The 19,439-nt window shown below is 44.6% G+C and overlaps 1 protein-coding gene across 1 annotated transcript in view; it reads right to left on the bottom strand.

Annotated features, from left to right (window-relative positions):
* The window catches only part of DNAH1 (dynein axonemal heavy chain 1), an 84,258-nt gene that overhangs the window by 59,138 nt on the left and 5,681 nt on the right, over positions 1–19,439 (bottom strand). Inside the window, 15 exon segments of the mRNA XM_067303206.1 lie at positions 790–945; positions 2,111–2,252; positions 3,655–3,737; positions 4,503–4,622; positions 5,437–5,662; positions 6,958–7,151; positions 7,793–7,943; positions 8,986–9,284; positions 10,545–10,756; positions 11,507–11,664; positions 13,019–13,271; positions 13,808–13,969; positions 15,473–15,605; positions 16,116–16,272; positions 17,132–17,306. Of these exon segments, the coding sequence (XP_067159307.1) occupies positions 790–945; positions 2,111–2,252; positions 3,655–3,737; positions 4,503–4,622; positions 5,437–5,662; positions 6,958–7,151; positions 7,793–7,943; positions 8,986–9,284; positions 10,545–10,756; positions 11,507–11,664; positions 13,019–13,271; positions 13,808–13,969; positions 15,473–15,605; positions 16,116–16,272; positions 17,132–17,306 (2,621 nt within the window).

Below are 19,439 nucleotides of genomic sequence, written 5' to 3'. Positions count from 1 at the left end.
CATCTTCAGGCCAAAATACATCTGTTGGAGCTATGCATGCACCACATGCCTAGCATGAAGAGCACTCACTTCGCTTGCCTCAGCAAATGCTCAGTCGCAGTAGGAGATTCTGGTGGGCAGTGGTCCTTGCACACTCAGACAAAGCGCATGTGACATGTCATTGAAACTTGGGTCCTTACAATGAAGGAGGAGTAACCACAGATTGAGAGATGAAAAAGGACCACGTAAACTCTGCCTCTGCTCTGCTGCCAGACTGGGATGGACATGGATGCCAATGACAGATCGGCAGCTGAACAGCTACAGGAAAAATGAGTGTTTTCGACTAAAGTATTTGTCATAGCTATTCATGTCTATATAACCGCAGTAAAAGCCTTATGGAAGCTGATGTATCTTAACTATTGCTTCAAGACTTTCCCCATCCAACTCCTGCTCATTGGCATCACTCAGATCTGAGTATGTACCCCTGAAGTCTCTCAAAAAAGTAACCATATCAGGTCTATGAACAGCCTTCTACACTCCTCTGGGAGTAGCTCTTCTGCAGTGCAGTGGAGTGACTGAGCAGCATGGTCACCCTAAGGGACTGCTAAGCTTCTCTAGTCAGTATCAGAGAAACCAAAAGAGTATGAAAGAGGGAAGAAATGCCTTTATCTCAAATATATGATGCTATGGGGAACTACTGTTCCCCCTGGGGAATTATGACTCGTTATTTGCTCTACATAACACCTAGAAGGCCCAACAAAGACTAGGGTTCTGTAGTATGCACTGTAGGAGACAGGATCTGACACTTACATTAGTAACTGGCATCCCAAAGATCCTTTCCCTGTTGTTGCAGAGAATAGCCAAATTCTGAAGCTCCTTCTGCTGCTTTCTGATCCGCCTTGCTTCATTAGCCAACTCATGAGCTCGGCTAACGTCCACCTGGATGGAAAACCCACCCACGCTCAGCTGGAAGAGAAATGGCAGGCATGAGGTGTGGCTCTGAAGCTGAGTGCTGCCTCAGGAAATCTCAACTTCTTGGTCTGTTTTTCTCTACACTCAAAGGTAAGAATTTTAAGCTCATAATTTTCTCTCTCTTAATCTAGTTCTATTTCTGTTTAGACCACAAAGGAAGTGGTGAGGAGAGGCAAAAACTGCAGATCAGGTAGCTGAAAATGCAAATGTAGGGACTGGCTGCTTTTTTGTCTTTGTGACCAATTGTTGGCCACCAAAGAGTAGGATGAATAAATCTATGTCCAAATTTCTTGCTACTGAATTATACTGTCAGTAATTACAGAATCAGTGAAATGAAAATCATAGTTCTACCAGGTAATTTAGTCTATTTCCAAGAATTATTTAACAACGGCATATCCAGAGCTTCTCTGATCACTTTGCTGTTTGTTTGTTTGTTTTTTAAGTACAATGTCGGGGTATTATCATTTTGGGAGTTTTATTCTATGTATTAGTCTATTTCCAAGAATTATTTAACAACAGCATATCCAGAACTTCTCTAATAGCCTTGCTGGTTTTTTTTTAAAGTACAAAGCTGGGGTGTTATCATTTTGGGAGGGTTCTTTTGAGATAATCTAGATCCTTGATTACAGCCTTTCCAAGATGGTATGTTTTCTAGAGGTAAAAGCTTCTGTTGAAAAATTACTTGTCAACTGTTTTCGTGAAAAGCAGAGGTATCTCAGCTCCAAAACTCTGCTATTATTTCAGGGTCTTTCTCCCAAAGTGTGTTCCCTGACTGAATGCCATATTTTCCCCTTTGATGGCAGCACACCGTGGTAGATGCTCTGTGGGGAACTGAGTACACAGGAGAAAAAAAAAAGAGGTGCATGTGGTACCCAGACTGCTGCTTTCAGAATGAGAATGTTGTTGCATCTTAGCAAACAACTTTCCTGTGAAAAATCAATATTTTCTATGAAGTGTTGACTTTCAAACAAAAATGAAGCTCTTAATCAAAAACCCAATTTCCAGTAAAAAGTAGATTTTTTTTTTTGACAATTTTTTTGTCCAATACTGCATTGGCCTAAAAGCACTAAAATCTCATCTAAAGGTTTCCCACCTGGCTGATCACAAGAGCTTCCAGCTCTACTTCTCTGCACAGTCTATATTCTCAATGGCTTAATACCTGCATCCCCTCCAGCCTCTCTTGAAAGTTGTTTTGATCCATGAGCTGGATCTTGCGAAATTTCTCTTCCTCCTCCAGGTGCTGGAGCTGAATGGACTTGGTTTGCATAATTATTTTCAGGGGCCAGTAACTTGCAGCCCACCTGCACTCACATGATATAACATAAAAGGAAAAAGAAAAGAAAAAAAGAGAAGAAAAAAAAGCTTTTGGGGCATATGCTTGAAATGCTGAAAATAACAGAATGAGAAAACCAGCTCCCACCACGAAGGAAGCTTAATACCAACAGAAACACACGTGTTTTCAACAAAGCATATTTTTTTCCAGCTTTTCTTGTTGATATGCTGTCTTTGTGACCAGGCTATTCAATTAGAGAAGGCTCAGGAGAGGCAGAGGGCCTTTTTAAAAGGAGGAAAACCAGGATGCTGCTGAAAAGCTAGGAGACAGCAAAATAATGCTAGGCATCCAGAGGGACTGTCTGTCTTTGAATGCATTCACAAGAAACTGAACAAAATGGGGTCAGATTCCTGGTTTGTGGCTTTACAGGGCTACTGAAAAAGCCGGTCTCCTGTTATGCGGGGCAGTGAGTGGCCAGGATACCTCAGATAAAGGGAAGCCCTGTGTAATAAAGCATCTGCAGAATGCACTGGGGAGTGCATTGCAGATACAGGCTCATGCCAGGGAGGGTTTCTTGGTCCTTGCTCAGCAGTGGCCCACCTATGACGCTGTTTGGACTTCTCAGCTTGTGTGCAATGCCAGCTGCAAGCTTTGCAGCTTTTCCTTGCAGTCATATCCTTACCAGCACCTGGGGATGCAGTGATCTACTAATTCTGCATGTGCCAGATCTGGCTAGTGGGAACACTGCTACAGCTGTGCTAAGCAGTTCTGGAGCTGAGCTGATTTCCTGCAGTTGCTGAGTTTTCTTTGCACTGTGCATCCCGTGTTTCCAGTTTCAGGAGCACACTGCATAGACTCTTCAGGTTGCAGACGTACTGGACCGAGTCCATGTCATGCGAGAGCAGCTTCCAGGGCTGAGCTGACTTTTGAAGCAGTGTAGCTGTGTTTGTGACCTGACTCTGCTACTGTGGCATGGTCAAGCCACAATCTGAATAACATAGCCAAGAATAACTAAGATGAGACTGCATGGATAAGAAATGCAGTGACAATGAGCCATTATGTTTCTTCCTAATCCTCAGCAAACCCTGGGAGTGTTCCAACCTTGGATGTGTCCATGCAGTTTCAGACACAGACTAAACTGCGCACTTACAGACCTTGCAGATGTCTCCGGAAAAAAAAAAGAAAAGAGCTTTGGTATGTTAAAGAGGTTAATAGCTACTGGTTTGCCCTGCCCCAGGCCAGAAGACAGCATGAATCCATGCTTCTCTATAAGCTTCATTTCAGGAGTTCTGTGCTCATCTAGCCTGAGAGGCACTTTAAAGTTCTGCCAGAGCCCTTGATAGACAGACACATCAGCCCCTGAAGTGTTGAGAGTCGTAATTGCTGAAAAGTGTCCCACTTTGACAGTGGGAGAAATGCCTTGTGCTCACTTTGCAGTGAAATCTTTTTGGGTAAGGTTGTAAAGGAATTCCTCCATGACCTTGTAATCTTCCATGACTTCCTTGATCAGTTCCTGCACAGGGTGAGAGAAAGAGACGTAAAATAGACACCTTCAGACTGTACTGATTACAACTCTCTGCAGTATACCTCATTTTCATGAGACGCCTTTGAAGGGTGTTAGTCGCACACGCTTAATGTGCTTTAGGCTGCTTCTCTGCTATATGAAGAGTGGGAATGGATTTCCAACCCCTTGCTGTATGAATGATCATACCATCATATCGTCCTCTGTTATATGTGAATGAAAAGAATTATGACCTAGGGGATAAAGTGCTGGATAGAAATTGAGTATTCAGGGTTGTCCTGCAGGTTCTTCCCTTGGCATGGGCAAGCCAGCTTACAGCTTGATGCCTTGGTTGCCCCATTTCTTCAACTGGAAGGAAATCTCCTTTGCAAATTGCTTTGACATAACTGGGCAGTAAAACGTCCTGTTAGAACAAATAGGTTAACAGCAATACAAGCATTTGGTAGCAGAAGTATTATCTTAAAAACAGCACTAGTTTTTAGAAGACACAGTACACAAATGGAGAATGGATCATCAAGGTAACAGAAAGCACACATAAGTCATTTCAGGCAACATTTTAAACTGCTATTTTAAGTTGTTTTACATAGATATTAGTATTCAGGGTATGTGTTTTTAAATCTGATAGCTAGGAATCTTATGGCCTTGCATACATAGACATATAAGCAAAAAAGTGGAGCTGTGCTCCGTACTTTGCATCGTCAAGTTTACACCCCACCTTCCTTGGTGTCCCTTGCCCATCAGGGGAGTGTGCCCTACCTCCTGCACAGTCAGCTGCTCAGGGACTCCCTTCATCCACTCTCGCAGTTCAGACAGCTCCTCAATGCTGTTTGGTTTCTCATGCATTTTCCAGCTGGTGGCTTTGTATGCCTCACAGATCTGCAGGACAACACAGTAGACCACCACTGCAGATATGCAGCTTCACCATGCGGCTGATGAGTTTCATCCAGATGAGGACTGACCTTCCGTCAACGAGCCACAGCAAAAGTTTTCATGGCATTGAGCTCATGACCCCCATCTGAGTCAACCAAAACTGAGTTAAGCAATACCTTTTAAAATCAAGTAATTAACCTCTAAGGGGCAAACTGGAAAACCAGCTATGATCCACCCATGTCCCACTCCAAAGGTGGTCTAAAGGGATGTCCCACTCCAAAGGTGGTCTAAAGGGATGTTCTTTTTGTTTTTTTCTTCCCCCTCAATCTTTCTCCATCCATCTCACTTGAGTTCAGATGGAATGAGACTGCCCAAAAAAAAGAAGAGGAGGAACCACAGGTATGTAGTTGAAATGATGACAATAACTGAATTACAGACAATAGACAATCCTCTGACAGATGCAATTGCAGGTATCATGAGAGCAATCAGAAGGAACTTCCAGTTGACTACTAGACAGATCTTTTCAATCCACAACATATTTTATGAGATGGCAGAGGCTTGAAGACTCCTATCTCAAGAGATATAGCTTTCAGGCACATCATTTATTAAATGCACTTAATACTTTATTTGGTTGACTCTGGTTATCTCACCTCTTTTGTTTTGTTTTAACTTAACACTCCAATGCAAGCTATAAAATGTCCTCATTAATGTATCCTCAATTGTCTTTTGTCAATCCTCAGAATGTCTTTTGGACATTTCACAAACACAGTGGCCTCAAAAGACAAGACACTGAGACAGGCTACTGAACCAGGCAACTTACATTCTGCACCTGCAAATGGAGGTTTTTAGCCAGAATGTCCAATATGGAAGTGGCAAGTTTTTTGTATTTTTTGGACAGATTTTGCTTAACACCTTCTGTGATGATGTGGAAGGGACCAATGACAATGGAGCTAGATAGGGTGTTATCCACATTCTCTTTTTCAGACAAATGCATGATTACTATCCTCCTTATCTCCTGGGAAGATGGACATTGCTCTTCGTAGTCTCTGTAAATAAAAACACCAAAGTGACCTGAAGATTATTTTAACATCTAGACTGTTCATAGGATGTCCACACATGCCTATCCAAAAGACCAAGAGATGAAATTAACAATGAATCTGTTTACTATGATCAGAAACATGCATCTGTTCCAATGTAGACAACATTCTGCAAACAAGACTGAGCTGCTGCCAATGCCTTCTAGATTTTACAACCAAAGATATGATTACATAGGAAATGAGGAGTGTTTGTATCACAGTAAAGTACAGGAGTGCTAGCTTTAACTTAGCACGGGGAACTATAGGAGTAAAGACATCACTCAGGCTTCAGTGTCAAGTGCATCATGCCAGCAGAGACCAATCCATCCTGAGTTACCAGCCTGCATTGAAGCCTCTGCAGTCCTCTCTCCACTGCTACTGTTACCATCTCCAGGCAGATGAAGCCAGGTTTCCTATGCCTGCCTGCAGTGCAGCTGTACCCACGTAGTGGACTAGACAGACCCCCAGTGACAGAAGATGCTTATACAAGAAGACACGGGACTGGTAAGTACCTGAGGAATGTTACAGGGAGAAAGGAAAGGGAATGACTCAAGTCTACAATGGTTTTTAAAGCACAGTTGGTGTGAGGAGAGGATACATGAGTACAGAATGTTTTAGCTGCAGAAAAGGAGTGAGGGGGAAAAAAAAAAGAAAGAAAGAAAAAGGCATTAAGGCAAGGGGCAGCACCTTGAGGGAGGGCAGGCACTTGAATATGTTCTGGGAGGAGACAGGAATTTGTCAGGTGGGATTTGTGAGCTAATGATGCTGGAGAGGAGAAAACAGGAAACCTAAAAAGAAGGCCATTAAACTAATGGAGGCTGAGGAACAACATAGGTGTGAAGAAGAGTTTTGGCAGTGAAAACAGGCTGAAACAAAACATTACTTTCTACAGAATGTTATCAGCCTGAACAGACACTATTTGAAGGAGGTCGGTCAGGTGTGCTAACTGGATTTTCAAACAGGATGAGTCATTTTTATGGCCAGTAATATCTCCAATTAAATTTACAAATATGACACAAATGTGAGTGCTGTCAGAGGCGGGAAGAAATTCTCACTGCCACCACCAGTTTCCTTTAAAAGCATGAGCCACTGCCCACAGCCAGAGGCTGTCTCCCATGGTTGCCTGATCTCAGGTACGTACATCTGAGACATGTCACCTACACTCATGGGCTCAGAACAGGTCCCCACTTTCTTGCCACATCCACACAACAGCTTCTGAAAAGGCTTGCTGTTTGGGTCAGATACCTCTGTCAGATGCCACTTACTTTACGAAGAACTTGATGTCATTGTTATTGAGCTCTAAGAACTTCTCATATTTCTTGGCATAGGCTTGGAGGGGGATCAGTGCCTTTCGCATGGCAGATCGTATAGTTTCACGTAGCTTTTCCACTGCTGGTTCATGCAGGTCCACTGATTCCAGCAAGGGTGTGCCTGTGATAAATATGTTCTCCAACACATACTGGAAGAGTAGAAGGGGAAAGGTCTTTTAGGGCTAGCAAAGCTAACCATGCTGTTCAGCTTGGGAAGAGACTTCAGCTGTTTTCCACAGGGTTGTCCCAGGAGAGGGGTGAGACAATCACTAGTGGCATCTTTGAGAAGTCATGTAGTCCATCCCTCTACATCATGTCAGGAACTGTTTGATGAGTTTTATGTTACTCCCCAAAGAACAAGGATCTAGGGAGATAGGTCATCCATAGTAATAGGGAAAAGGATCCATATGCAGAAGAGATCTGCAGCAGACTGATGGCATCAGAAAAGGTGCTATTTGCCTATGAGTCTGCTTTTACCAGCTGCCATGCAGTCAAGGCAACCAGGCTGCTTAGGACATGTCTCCATAGAGCCCTGCAGCACCAAAGCAGAGATACTCATGCTAGATTTAAACCATGTAGAACAGTTACAGGACTGGGGTACAAGGAGAAGTCCTGTCTGAGTAGAAGTGCATTAGCACAGTGCTGTGCTCAAACTAATTAAACTAGATTCCCAAGCTACGTGCTTCTGCAAGCTTTCTCCCTCAGTACAAGACTGGAGATGCCTATGCCAAGATGCATTGCACTGAAGAGACTTGCACAGCTATATCATTGTTTATGCAGAGTAACTCACCTTCTCCAGCTGTGGGACAGTGTGGGTCGCCAGGATTCCCTTATTGAACAGAGAAATGAGAGACTTCTCAAAGTTCTCCACAGGGGTGCTGAAGTGAACACCACTGCTGTCTAGCACCAGGTCTACTACAAAGAGTGGATTCTTTCGTGGTCTGCAGTGGGAAGAGATGAGGAACAACAGAGCTGCTTTTTGAGAAAATGGCATGTGACAATATTGCTATGGTCTTGATACTTAAAAACCTGCTGGAAAGGAGAGGAGAGCAGAGTAGAGGAGGATTGTCCCATGCAGATGAAGGCATGGCACACTGTACTCTGAAGTTACCAGTAAAGACTTTGAGACCTCTTGTCTATCTAAGGAGAAAGGAGTGGCAATAACGACAGACCAGGATCCCCAGAAATCATAACCTTATGATGAGAATCAGAGCTGGCTTACAGAGAAACTGTAGAAGCTCTTCAAATCAGGATGCAACATCCCCCATATACTTCTAAAACACACCCTGCAGAAGTTAACATTGACCTCTTCCAATCTCAAATTTCACCAGCATGGTTCAGAATCAGCTGAAGCCAATGTCAAGACTTCCACTGATTTCAAAGTCTCTGGTCCAGGCCTCATGTAAGTGGCAGGCTTTTTTTTTCTTTCTCTTTTTACTTTCTAAACCTTCCTTTTTAATACCATGAAGTGCAGTAATCCCTAAAGTAATACTCAAAGGAAAAAAAATCCCAGGCACAGCGACAACCTGAATTTGGTATACTTTAGAGATCCCAGGACAGATTCTACTCCTGAGTTTTAAATCAAGAATGGAATTAACTAGCCATAAAGTCTCCTGGTATTCCTCATCCTGGGCTCCAAAAAGAAGCTAGCCAGTAATTACATGTTTCCTCAAGAGTGTTGGAAGCATTCATTTGCTAATCTTAAGAATAGTATATCAAAGTGACAGACCTTGGTTCTGTTGGGCTAACTCGTACCACTAAGGCAGCAACTTGAAATCTGTACTAACAGAGCAGCTGACTCCGTGTCATTCCCCCAGACCCAGGCAAGGAAGGGGCAGGGTTAGATGGTGCGGTGGGGGGAACAGCCCAACCTAAAGCCTCCATCCAGTGCAAAGCTGGCTTGCAAAGATGGTAATTAGAAAGAAAAGGGCACTTCACTTCTCTGCACTTTCCACTCTTTGACCTTTTCTCTCTTCTCCTTACTTGTATGGACTATTGATGAGATCGTCCCCCCATTCCATATCCTCTGAGCAATTCAGGACACCATGGCAAGCATCCAGTAAAAGCTGGGTGAAGCTGACCAGTGAGTTCTGAACCAAAGAGCGCACAGAGTCCTGCAGGTTGAATTTGATGCGCTTCATCAGCTTATGCAGCTTGGACATCTGGTAGACATAACAGTTGCTCTGTTCCAGGTTGTACCAGCCTTTGCCTATATCTCTCAGGCAGCTTTTTATTGCAATCTTTAGAGTATTGATCCAAGTATCCTTGAGAAACATCTGAACCTAGGGCAAAGAAACAAAGCAAGCTGTGTAATCCTCCAAGAGCTGATGGAAAAGCAGCGTGGCCAGGGTTAGCTGCTAGCTGGGAATGCTGGACCTTTCTCTGCTGTGAAAAAGGAAAAACATTCTCAGAGTGGTGGCAGCTATAAAACAGCCCTCAAATCCATGCACACACACATGGTATCTGAGTCTGGCCATACATCTCCTTCAGTGACAAAAGTATTGCAGAAAGAAAGCTGATACTAAAAAGCAGAAGAGCTCTATTATTTCTTTTTATCATAGTTTGGTTTTGTTCTCTTTTCTGTAGAACAGTATCTCGGGAGCTGCCTGTTTCAGGGTTCCTCAGAAGAGGTTGTGTAGACAGTATGATGAGCAAGTGAAGGACAGAATTTTGCCTTCTCTTGACAAGCGAGGGAAAGCAGCCAAGGGCAGCAGCAGCCTGCAGTGTTTTAATTTATTAAAATACCACCACCAAGTGTCACTTCTGTTCTACAGACAGCTGCTGTTTGCGTGCAATAATACAACCTCAGTCACAGAGCAGATGACAACACTACCTTGTTGAAACAGCATGGGATTGGGAAGGACCAGCATATGCCCTCTGCCACTGATTTACTACACAACTCTGGGTAAGTCACATAGGTGCTCTGTGTGGCCATATCCAGTATGCAATGTGCCACTCTCATTTAGATGGCATGAAAATCTTCTGGTGAAAGTTACCACAGAATTACAAACTTTTTCCTAGTCTGTTCATTGGCATTTGGAAGCAGAGTAATCTAATTAAACGCATAAAGGAGAGTTCTTAAGAGTGGAAGAAAGCATTACCCTCATGAGTGCTTTGGAAGAATCAAAGCTCTTGTGCCTTGCAGCTAAAAGAAATGGGAAAATAACAAAAAAAAAAACACAAAAAAAGGAAATCTGAGAGTGTCAGACAGACTGTAATCTGCACGGGGACAAAGAAGAAGAAAAAGGGGATGTGTAGCTATGTGGCCACTTGTTCAAAGCATGACTAAGAGCATGGCTGGCACTGGCTGACGCTGACTGAGAGGCTATGGCTCCTTCATCCCATTCTCTCTGCTTCCCAATAAATTTGAGGCTTTATGATGCAAATTCCTCCCTCACCTACAATATCTCCTTTGAAAGCTCATCCCTTTCTAGGCAGTCAGCAGTTGCTGAGTCTGTCTGATACACGTAGAGAGCCCTGTTGGCTGCCCCATGTGTGTCTTCCCCCCTCCCCCCCCCCCCCCCAAGGTTTTCTCCTCTCACCTGAGTGAAGGTCTGGGTCTGGATCTGTTCAAACTCCTCCAAGCGGACCTGCTTGGCTAAAGTTGAGTGGAACAGAGACATGGTAGCTGCCTTGTTGCACTCATCTTGAACCTGTGTAAGGGCAAGGATGACTTCCGGCCTGGTCAGGAGCGAGACGAAACTGAAGTGTGCTCGTTGCTCATCAAAAGGATAGTCTGGGATGTAGATGAGCCCTGGCACCGGACAAAAGAACATGTTATTACCTGCAATAGCCATTGCAGTTCTTGTTTGAGAGGAATAGTTTCTAGTACAGCTCCCTTTCAGGACAGGGCTTGTGAGATAGACTCTCCTTCTGTGCATGGGCCTTAACATGTAAGCAGTTTCAGCAAATGGCTGGATGAAAGAGTCTGTTCTGAAACTTTCTGCAGCCTCCCATTAGAGACTGAGGGACTGTCTTGGTCCCTGATGTTCCTGAGGGTTTGGCTCATGAAACTTCCATGATAAAGAACAGGGGGCTTGAAGGGCTTCTCACTGAGGCTTCAAGGCTCATCTGAGTCATCTCACCTGGTAAGAGGCCACTCATGTTCCAGCTTTTGGAAGACGGAAGTGCATGGACAAAACCCCTTTCTCTATGGTCATTTTACTCCGGTCTGGGGGTCTAAAACAGTTTGGACCTTCCTTCATGCATGAGCTATGGCACAACTGAGCGCAGCAAATGAAAGGCAGTGAGCCCTAACATAGTGTAGAGTGGAAGGCAGCTATGCTAATCGCATTACTTTGCATTTGATGCCATTAAAGGTGCACTTGCAGAGTTACTGCAACTACAGCTGATGGATGGTAATGTGTTATACTGAGGTAACCTGAATATGCAAATACACCCTAAAAACCAGCAGGCATACTCCAAAATCTCATATCATCTCCTGCTGCAGTCCTTTATGAGCCCTAATCATCAATGTAAACCTGAGAGTTTCTGCAACCCATACCTTTCTCTGGCACTTTCTCTTCATCTTTGTCTGGCAGGGTAACATAAGAAAACGTCTGAGGTTTGGAAATGACAACTCTGTCAAAGCTGATCTTGTTCATCGTACGTTCATAGTCTAATCTCACTTCTTTTTCCAGGCAGCACAAACGGTCTAATACCCTGTTACAAGGACATGGAACCAATGACAATCCACAGTGTTTGAGCAAAACTGCATATCTGTACCTTTACTCCCAAATTTACTTATCAATCACTTCTCCTGGATTTGTTAACCCAGCAGCTCACCCACTACCAAATGCATTAGGAGAGCTGTGCAGACAACGGAGCAGCCAGCAAAACTATCAACTGGAGGTTTAATGAGAGAGGTAAGTGGAGACCTGGGACTAGGACTGCAGCCTTCTCAAGTGTTTTCTCAGATCAAAGTAAAATTGCCAGTAGGTGTTTTGTGGGGAGAGAAGCATTACACAGAAGAGGGGAAATAACCAAGAACTGAGGAAGCTGTCTGGTAACCGTAGAAAAGTGGGCAACCTGGACTGTCCTCCCAAACATCTCCTGCTGAACACCTCTTGAGGACACCAGTTTCCTGACCCAGGACATGAGTGTAAGTGCTGAACCTTTGCTCTGTCTGCCCTGTGAAGTCATCATCTTTCACCTCAAGCAGACAGGGTACTTTTCTTTCTGACTATATTTCTGCTCACAAACAGAGATCAATTACTCTCTTTCAAGTTCAGGCTGGCAGACCACACAGCCCTTCACACCTTCCTGTCTCTGAGCAGGGCAATCAGTCACGGCTCATTCCCAGTAACACTACCAATGGCTCATGATTCATCAGCCCAGGGACTCTTAAAACTCCTTCCTGATATGAAATGCATTTCAAAGAGACACCGTCTGGGGGACACTTGTTTGTATCCAGGTGGAGATCTCCTGTTCTGTTTGCTCCACCAGTTCACTGTGCAATCTGCTTTTGATTTGTTTTAGCGGCTGTTAACAGGAAGAAGAGCCATCAGCAGACAGTTGCCAACTCTCTGGAGACAGCTGGTGGTCTGCAGACCAGTTCAGAAATGACTGATCTGTGTCCTGGAAGCTGTTAGGGACTGTAAATGAAAGTGTGCAGCCCTCCCCCAGCTGCCCTGTATTCATGGAATTGCAGAAAGCAGGGCTGGCAGGGATATAGCAAGGTCAGCCAGGCCAGTGCTGTTCAGCCTGCCTGCTGTTGAGGGCCACTCAACTGTGGGTGCAAGCATGGCTCAGGGATCTGCATGTGAAATATATCTACTTCATCTGGGAACACTGGCAGATTATCTATCCTGCACATGTCATTAGGGTTCTCATCCTACCTATATCTGATGAAGCTCTGGGCAAGAGGGTGGCATGTACAGACTTGAAACCAGATGAAACCTATGGGCTATGAGTTGGATGCTCAGGATCTGCCTGCCACCCATTCTGCATCCCTGTGAAGACCTATAACGTTAATGAACTGTAGGCTGAGAATCTAGACGTGTACTTGATACTTTACCGCTTCTCTTTCTTCAGGTTGGGCGTATGCACAGCCAACAGCTTCATCCTCCCCAGGCTCTTCTCACTGATGCTGTTCAGGCCATCTGTGGGCATGCAGTCTACATACAGGTGGTAAAGCAGCAGCGCCTGTGTCTTCTTACGCAAGCTGTTGGCAGAAACTACCCGCTGAGCAAACACCCGGGGATCTTCGGCCAGAAACAGCAGGCAAACTCGTGACACCCAGTACTGACATGGCAGCAATGGGGCTCTTCCTGGGAAATGAAGGTAAAGCTTACAAGAGTCTACAGAGAAGAAAAAGCTCAGAATGGCTTGCAGTGCTGACAGCAGTTAGTTGACTGACAATATAATTGGTCTGGCACACTGGAGACCAAAATGAGGAACTGGATCTGAGGACAGCAAGAGACAATATCATGGAATTAGCAGCATCTCCAACCCTTTCAAAAGGTGGGTACTTCATCCTAACCTGTTAACACCCTGCACTGGCTCAGAAAGACCAACATTTAACTCTTCTTGAAGGCAGGGAAGGAGAGAGACAAAGGAAAGGTATTTCCATTGGAAAGGTATCTCCACAGGAAAGGCTTCAAATAGGTTGTCAAAATAAGGTGTGGAATTCTCTCCCCTGGAGGTTTTTCAGGAGAGGTTAAACAGACATCTGTCAAGAAGGATGCAGGGAGAGGGATTAAATGACTTCTTGACATCCTTTCCATATATACCTAGGACCAGTGTGGGTAATGGACTGGCTCTCAGAGTATATGCCAGGTTCCAGAAGGCCTTTCTGGGAACACACCTTCTGGAGTTATTCCTCCGTTGAGGATGGGTCTCCCTTCTTCATCTCTCACCAGCCCGTTCTCATCTGTTTTATGGACCAAGTAGAGCTTTGTCTCCTTGTCATAATCCAGAACACCAACGTCAGTCCACTTGTAGATTAACTTTTGGCTTTTGGGGTCCTCTGAGAGGAGTCAAGCATTAAAACAGGGTTAGTCCATTCTCCTGAGGGCTGCAGCAAAAAGCATTTCCTGATCAGATTGGTGGGGCTGCAGTCAAATTCATTACTATCATAAATCTCTGTCCATCAATCTCAGATAATTTCTGCAGTGATCAACTAAATAATGAACTCGGGTCACACAGCTTAGCATTTCCAACTGTTTGCACACATCATTGCCTTTCATTTTCCTCCTCTTCCCCATGTGGGCCATCCTCCCATCTCGTGCTTCAGGCGCTCTCACTCACTCTTCCCAGCCATACCGCATGCCTGGGTTTTGTATGCCCCTATATCCTCTCTTTCAGATCATGCTTGGGATCCTCTCTGCTTCCCAGTTCCTTCTCCCCTTAATCCAGCACCCCTTGTTACCCACACAGGCTCTGTGGGGATCCCATTATCCTTTCCCAGGAAAGGCTCTAGCCCTGTGTCCCCCTCCACACACAAGTTCTCATTCTTTTGTTTGAGAGTGTGTGCAAACCCGTGTCTTACTCCAATCTGTTATTTCTCTGAGTCACTCCTGACATGCCTAACTCTTAAATGTTGAGAGGTGCTAAGCAGAAAATGGCAAGGATAGCATTATACTGAAGGTGAGAATGGATGCCATTAACCACTCCTCTGAGCTGTAGACATTTGCAACAGTGCTGGCACTATACGGGTGTAATCTCACCTTCCCCAGGGCCAAGAAGGTCTGGCTACTTATGCCCAGAACAGTCTATTCAATTTGGGGATTGCTCAGGTATAGTGTTCCCCGGGGCAGCTGCATACAGGCAGACAGAGCAAGCAGAGCCCAGCCACCCAGGTCCTGGCTGGCTGAGGATTCACCCAGCTTCCTGACTAGGTTTTGCAGTCAACCAAGCCTAAGGAGGTTGTCCCAGTGCTGCAGTCAGTACCTATGCCAGTTCCAGTGCTTTAAAGCTAGCATAGATGTGTTGACGTGAGCTGCAGTCAAAACTGGACTCCAGTATAGGTGTACCCAGGAATGCTTTCTCATTAGGAAGGCTCTGAGTGACAGGAGAACAACAGCTGTCCTTGTTACTTAACTACCTCCAGATCACAGAACTACTTGGATTTTCAGAGCAATCTGAACTTGACTTCCAGTTTGCACACTCAGTGAAACCCAGGCAGAAGATACTCTGTTCAGATACCTACTTAACTCCATGATGGGACCAACACATCAATAAAGCACTCAGAATTTTGACTGTACTGACTTCCAGCCACAGAAACAGGTGGGGAAAAGTCAGAGGCTACTTCTAAAAAAAACTAGGAACAGTCAAATCCAGGGCAGGATTGACAGTTGTCCAGATTCCTGGTCTCTTGCTGTGACTGCTTGAGCCTGTTCAGAACTGAGCTATTGCTTTTCTGCTGATCAGAACTGCACTCATCATAACCTAAATGTTCCCTTCTACTCAATGGGCCTGTAATTATAAGCTCCTCTCCCCCAACTTGAGCAGTAGTTCATTCAAGCTTTACCATGTCCCAGTACATCATCTGTAGGTAAAAGTGCTTTTCCAGGCACTGGCTTTCTATCATGAGATCCTGGCTCCAATCCTAGCAAGATCCACTCTTCTGGAGTTCGGCAGTCATACTCTTCATTGTCAAATATCTAAAAAGCCAGGACATGAGTGAAATGAAGTCTTGTTTCAGAGAGAAGAAAATATCCTAATACAAAATTTAATAAGAGGAAAATTAACACACAGCTCTTAAATGGGCTGTAAGAAGGGAAACTAGTCGAGGTGCAAAAGCTGCACAGACCTTTGATCAACAACTTTCTCCTAGAAAGCAGTATCTCTACATCTAGTTCTCTCCCAGGGAGCAGGCCACAGCAGAGACCACCGTCTGGAGAGGTCTCATGCAAAAATAGTGCTGACTGCTGCATCCAGAAGCAAACATGAGACACCTTTTCTTTGGACACACAAGTGACAGTGAGGAGCATCCTCAAGGGTTATTAGTTCTGATGGAAGTTGTGGGCAACCTGCAGATGCTCAGCATCTTATAGATATTCTTCAGGGCCCAAACCCCATATCAATGACTTCTAAGTGTCCTGCGATTCTCAGAAAGAGCCTGTGGTGTCAGCAATGAGACAGATCACAGAGTACCAAATGTACTCTCTTACCTTTAGTGGAAGGTAGATGGGAAAGATAGGATCTCTCTTGTCCTCAATAGTTGGCATATTGTCAGGCTCGTGGTGCCTTGGCATCAACTGATTGGAGTCTATCCCCTCATTGGCTAAGAGCTGAGCAATATCAAGGCTGAGATACAGCCTTCTTCTCCTGTTTTGAATTGGATGGGAAAGTAACCACTTAATGAGCCTGAAATGGTTCCTGTGCTTATAACCCCACACCCCCTGGCACCACTGTGTTGCAGGCTCCCCAGAAGGCATAAGAGATCACTGGAGCTTTAAAATGAGACAGGCCAACATACCAAAAGTGGAACTGCAGAAGGCTCCATTGTCAGCCTACTCCTGTTGCCAGTAATAATTACCAGTTAGCTCTGGACACTGAACTGGGCTGATGGGGAAAGGCATCTGGTTTCAATACAAAGCAAGTGTTGTGGGAATCAGCCCCTCAGGCAGAAAGCAGCTGGATCACTGAAATGTGCTTTCCTATCTCACACCCTGCAGAACATTCTTTTTCACGGATCTGACGGACCCATGTTTTGCTCCCTGTGGACCCTACTGGAGTTGTTCTACCTTATGATTTTTTCAGTAGCAAGGCTTCCTTTCTTCTCCAAAAATGGTTGTTGGTTGGTTTTGTTTCTTTTTCTTTCTTTCTTTTTTTTTTTTTTTTTTTATGTGGACCACTTCACAGATTGACTTCAGGAACTTCCCCACCAACAATTCAGTTAGCTCAGCTGGTGGTACACAGACACATAGCAGGGAAACAGCAAGGGGCACCAAAGTCAGGAAGAAATGGGAACTTTCTGAGCAGCTTTGCCACAGAAAAGATCATTATATGGGATCAATTCTGAGCTAACAGTGCTGTGCGCAGGCCCCAAAGTGATATAAACTCCTTATAGGACAGTATTTTTCTAAAGACTTTTGATATACCATGTCTTGAAAGCAAAAATGAACACCCCAGTCTGCTGTGTCTGTTCCATAATGATGCTTCTAGGCACTTTCTGGCTGCTTACCTCTCTATCTCAACCTTCCGAGGGCATTGCCCTGGAAGCCTTTGGAAGGGAATCTGCACTTTGGGCTTAAATGCTCGCAGTGGGAAATCTGACTTGATGAGGATCTCAGTGGTTGGTCCAATCGCTTGTTTCTCTAGGCAACTTCCAATGTCCTCAGGTGTCCTGAAGGTTGTGACTGAGAGACAAATAGAAACAAAGGTCAGAAGTCAAAAAGCATCATTCTGCTTTACATATCTATACACTGGAGGACTTGCTGTCTCCTGGACTGTCTGTAGGAATCACTGCACTAGATTTGTAAGTGAGAAAAATCAAGCAGACAGCAAGGGGAAATAGACTTTCATTCCCCCCATGCAGATGAAAGACCTTTTTTCCTGGTGCAACATGTCATTATGGTTTTCCAATGTCAAAATGATGGCACAGAAGAAGCCTCCACTGAGGATTATTGTAATGCACCTTATTAGCTGGAAGGGACTGACCAGGGTCTAAGGAGATCTGTTCAGTTCCCAGCTTTGCTATAGACTGTCTATGTGATCTTGGGCAAGTTACTGGTCTCTAGTGCATGGCATCCCCCACCCTCAGCATGGGGTGGGATTTTCCTGCCTGCCTGAGATGCTGTGAGAGCAAGAGTCAGTAGTAGGGAGGAACTCAGTCAAAATGGTGATAAAAGGCTTATGAGTATTCCAGGAGAGCCAGCTGCTCGGGTCATCTTTACATTCTGAAATCTCTGTTCACACCTTACTTGGGACAAACCTCTCCTCGGTTCTTGCTCAATAGAACCTCCCACTCACCTCAGCAGTGGCATGAGCAAGGACTGAGTTAAACAGCTAACAGTCTCAGAATTTGGCCAAATGTTTTCAATGGGAATTTGGACTAAGTAAAAAGTATACGTTTCCAAGAACTGGCTGAAATTAAACCATGTCGTTTACTCCATAAATAAACCAAACTGTTTAGATTGCTAAACCAGTCATTGCTAGCTGCAAATAATAGAACAGTAGCAAACTGGGAATTTGAAACTTAGCCTAAATTAAGTAATTGCATGCAAGCTTTAAAAAGCACTATTCCTTAGCAGAGCTAACCATTGAGCCAAAATTAGATTTTGGTGGAGTGAGAGGTTTTCATTTGATGAACTTATACACTTGACCAAGGAGAAACTTAAGGTTCTGGCTCATAAGTGAGTGCTGTGGATATCAAGCTTTGGACCCAGTCCTTCACCCTGCTGTGTGTGCTTCTGCCTGTGTCGGAGCAGAGACCCTTGATTGCAAAGCAGTTGTGTAGCGCTGTGCACGGGAGAGGGCAACCAACTGTAGGAAGCACTGTGCACCTCACTGTTCCCACTGCAGTCAATGATGCTGAAGCTAGGGATACTTCAGGACGATGTAAGTACAGAAAGGGTGCAGAGGGTTTACTACAACTACTTTAGCCTCACACATCTCTCTTGCTTGGGATCTTCGGAGAATGGTCCTGATTTATATTTGTTGTCAGGGAGCACAACTATTCCAACTTTGTCACTCTATTGTTGCAAAATCCATGGCACCATTCATTATGGCCCTTTGCAGTATCAACTATTTACGTCAATACTTAGTGTGTCATTTGCATTTACATTTCCAGCCTGATGGCTTCTTCCCTCTTGAAGAAGCAGCAGATCATAAATAGAGATCTGTCTCCACTTGTTAGGGATGAGTCTATCTTGTCAAGACTCACTTGAGGATGCAGTCATTTTTCCTCACTCATGAAAATAAATGTCACTTCTAAGCACAGGAAGGTGGTATATATAGTTACCATCTCTCTCTAAGACTAAAATCCTCTCACATGCACACTTTCTCCCCACTCACTGCCAGCCTATAATCCATACCCCCAAGCATGTTCTGGGGGCTAGGCGAGTGCTGGTAGACCTTTGCCTATGCTCTCTGCCTACATTTGAGCATCCATGATACAACAAGCTGTTGTAAGCAGGTGGAACCAGCAGCTCAGTATACACATAGCTGTCTTGTATCTAGACAGAACAAGGAGCTCTGGGGCACAGTTGGATGCAGGGGAACAAGTGAGAGAGGACCATGGTTTTGGCTATGGTCACTCAGAGCCTGAATACAGCTCCAGAGGACAGGTCCCTTTACACTGCTCTGGATAAGCAGGAAGGGGGCATTGCTGGCTCCATACACAATTATAATACATACAGAAAGGGCAAAACATGTAAATTTAGTGCTCACTTGACATATGGCACTGCCTGCCTGTGGGATCCAGCTCCCATAGACAGAGACAGACACCCTTAACCTTGGGGTATGGATATATCCAGCAGAAAAAGGAGCAC

Source organism: Apteryx mantelli, chromosome 12, assembly GCF_036417845.1.
Source record: "Apteryx mantelli isolate bAptMan1 chromosome 12, bAptMan1.hap1, whole genome shotgun sequence".
NCBI lineage: Eukaryota > Metazoa > Chordata > Aves > Apterygiformes > Apterygidae > Apteryx > Apteryx mantelli.
This window is presented reverse-complemented; position numbering and strand designations above follow the sequence as displayed.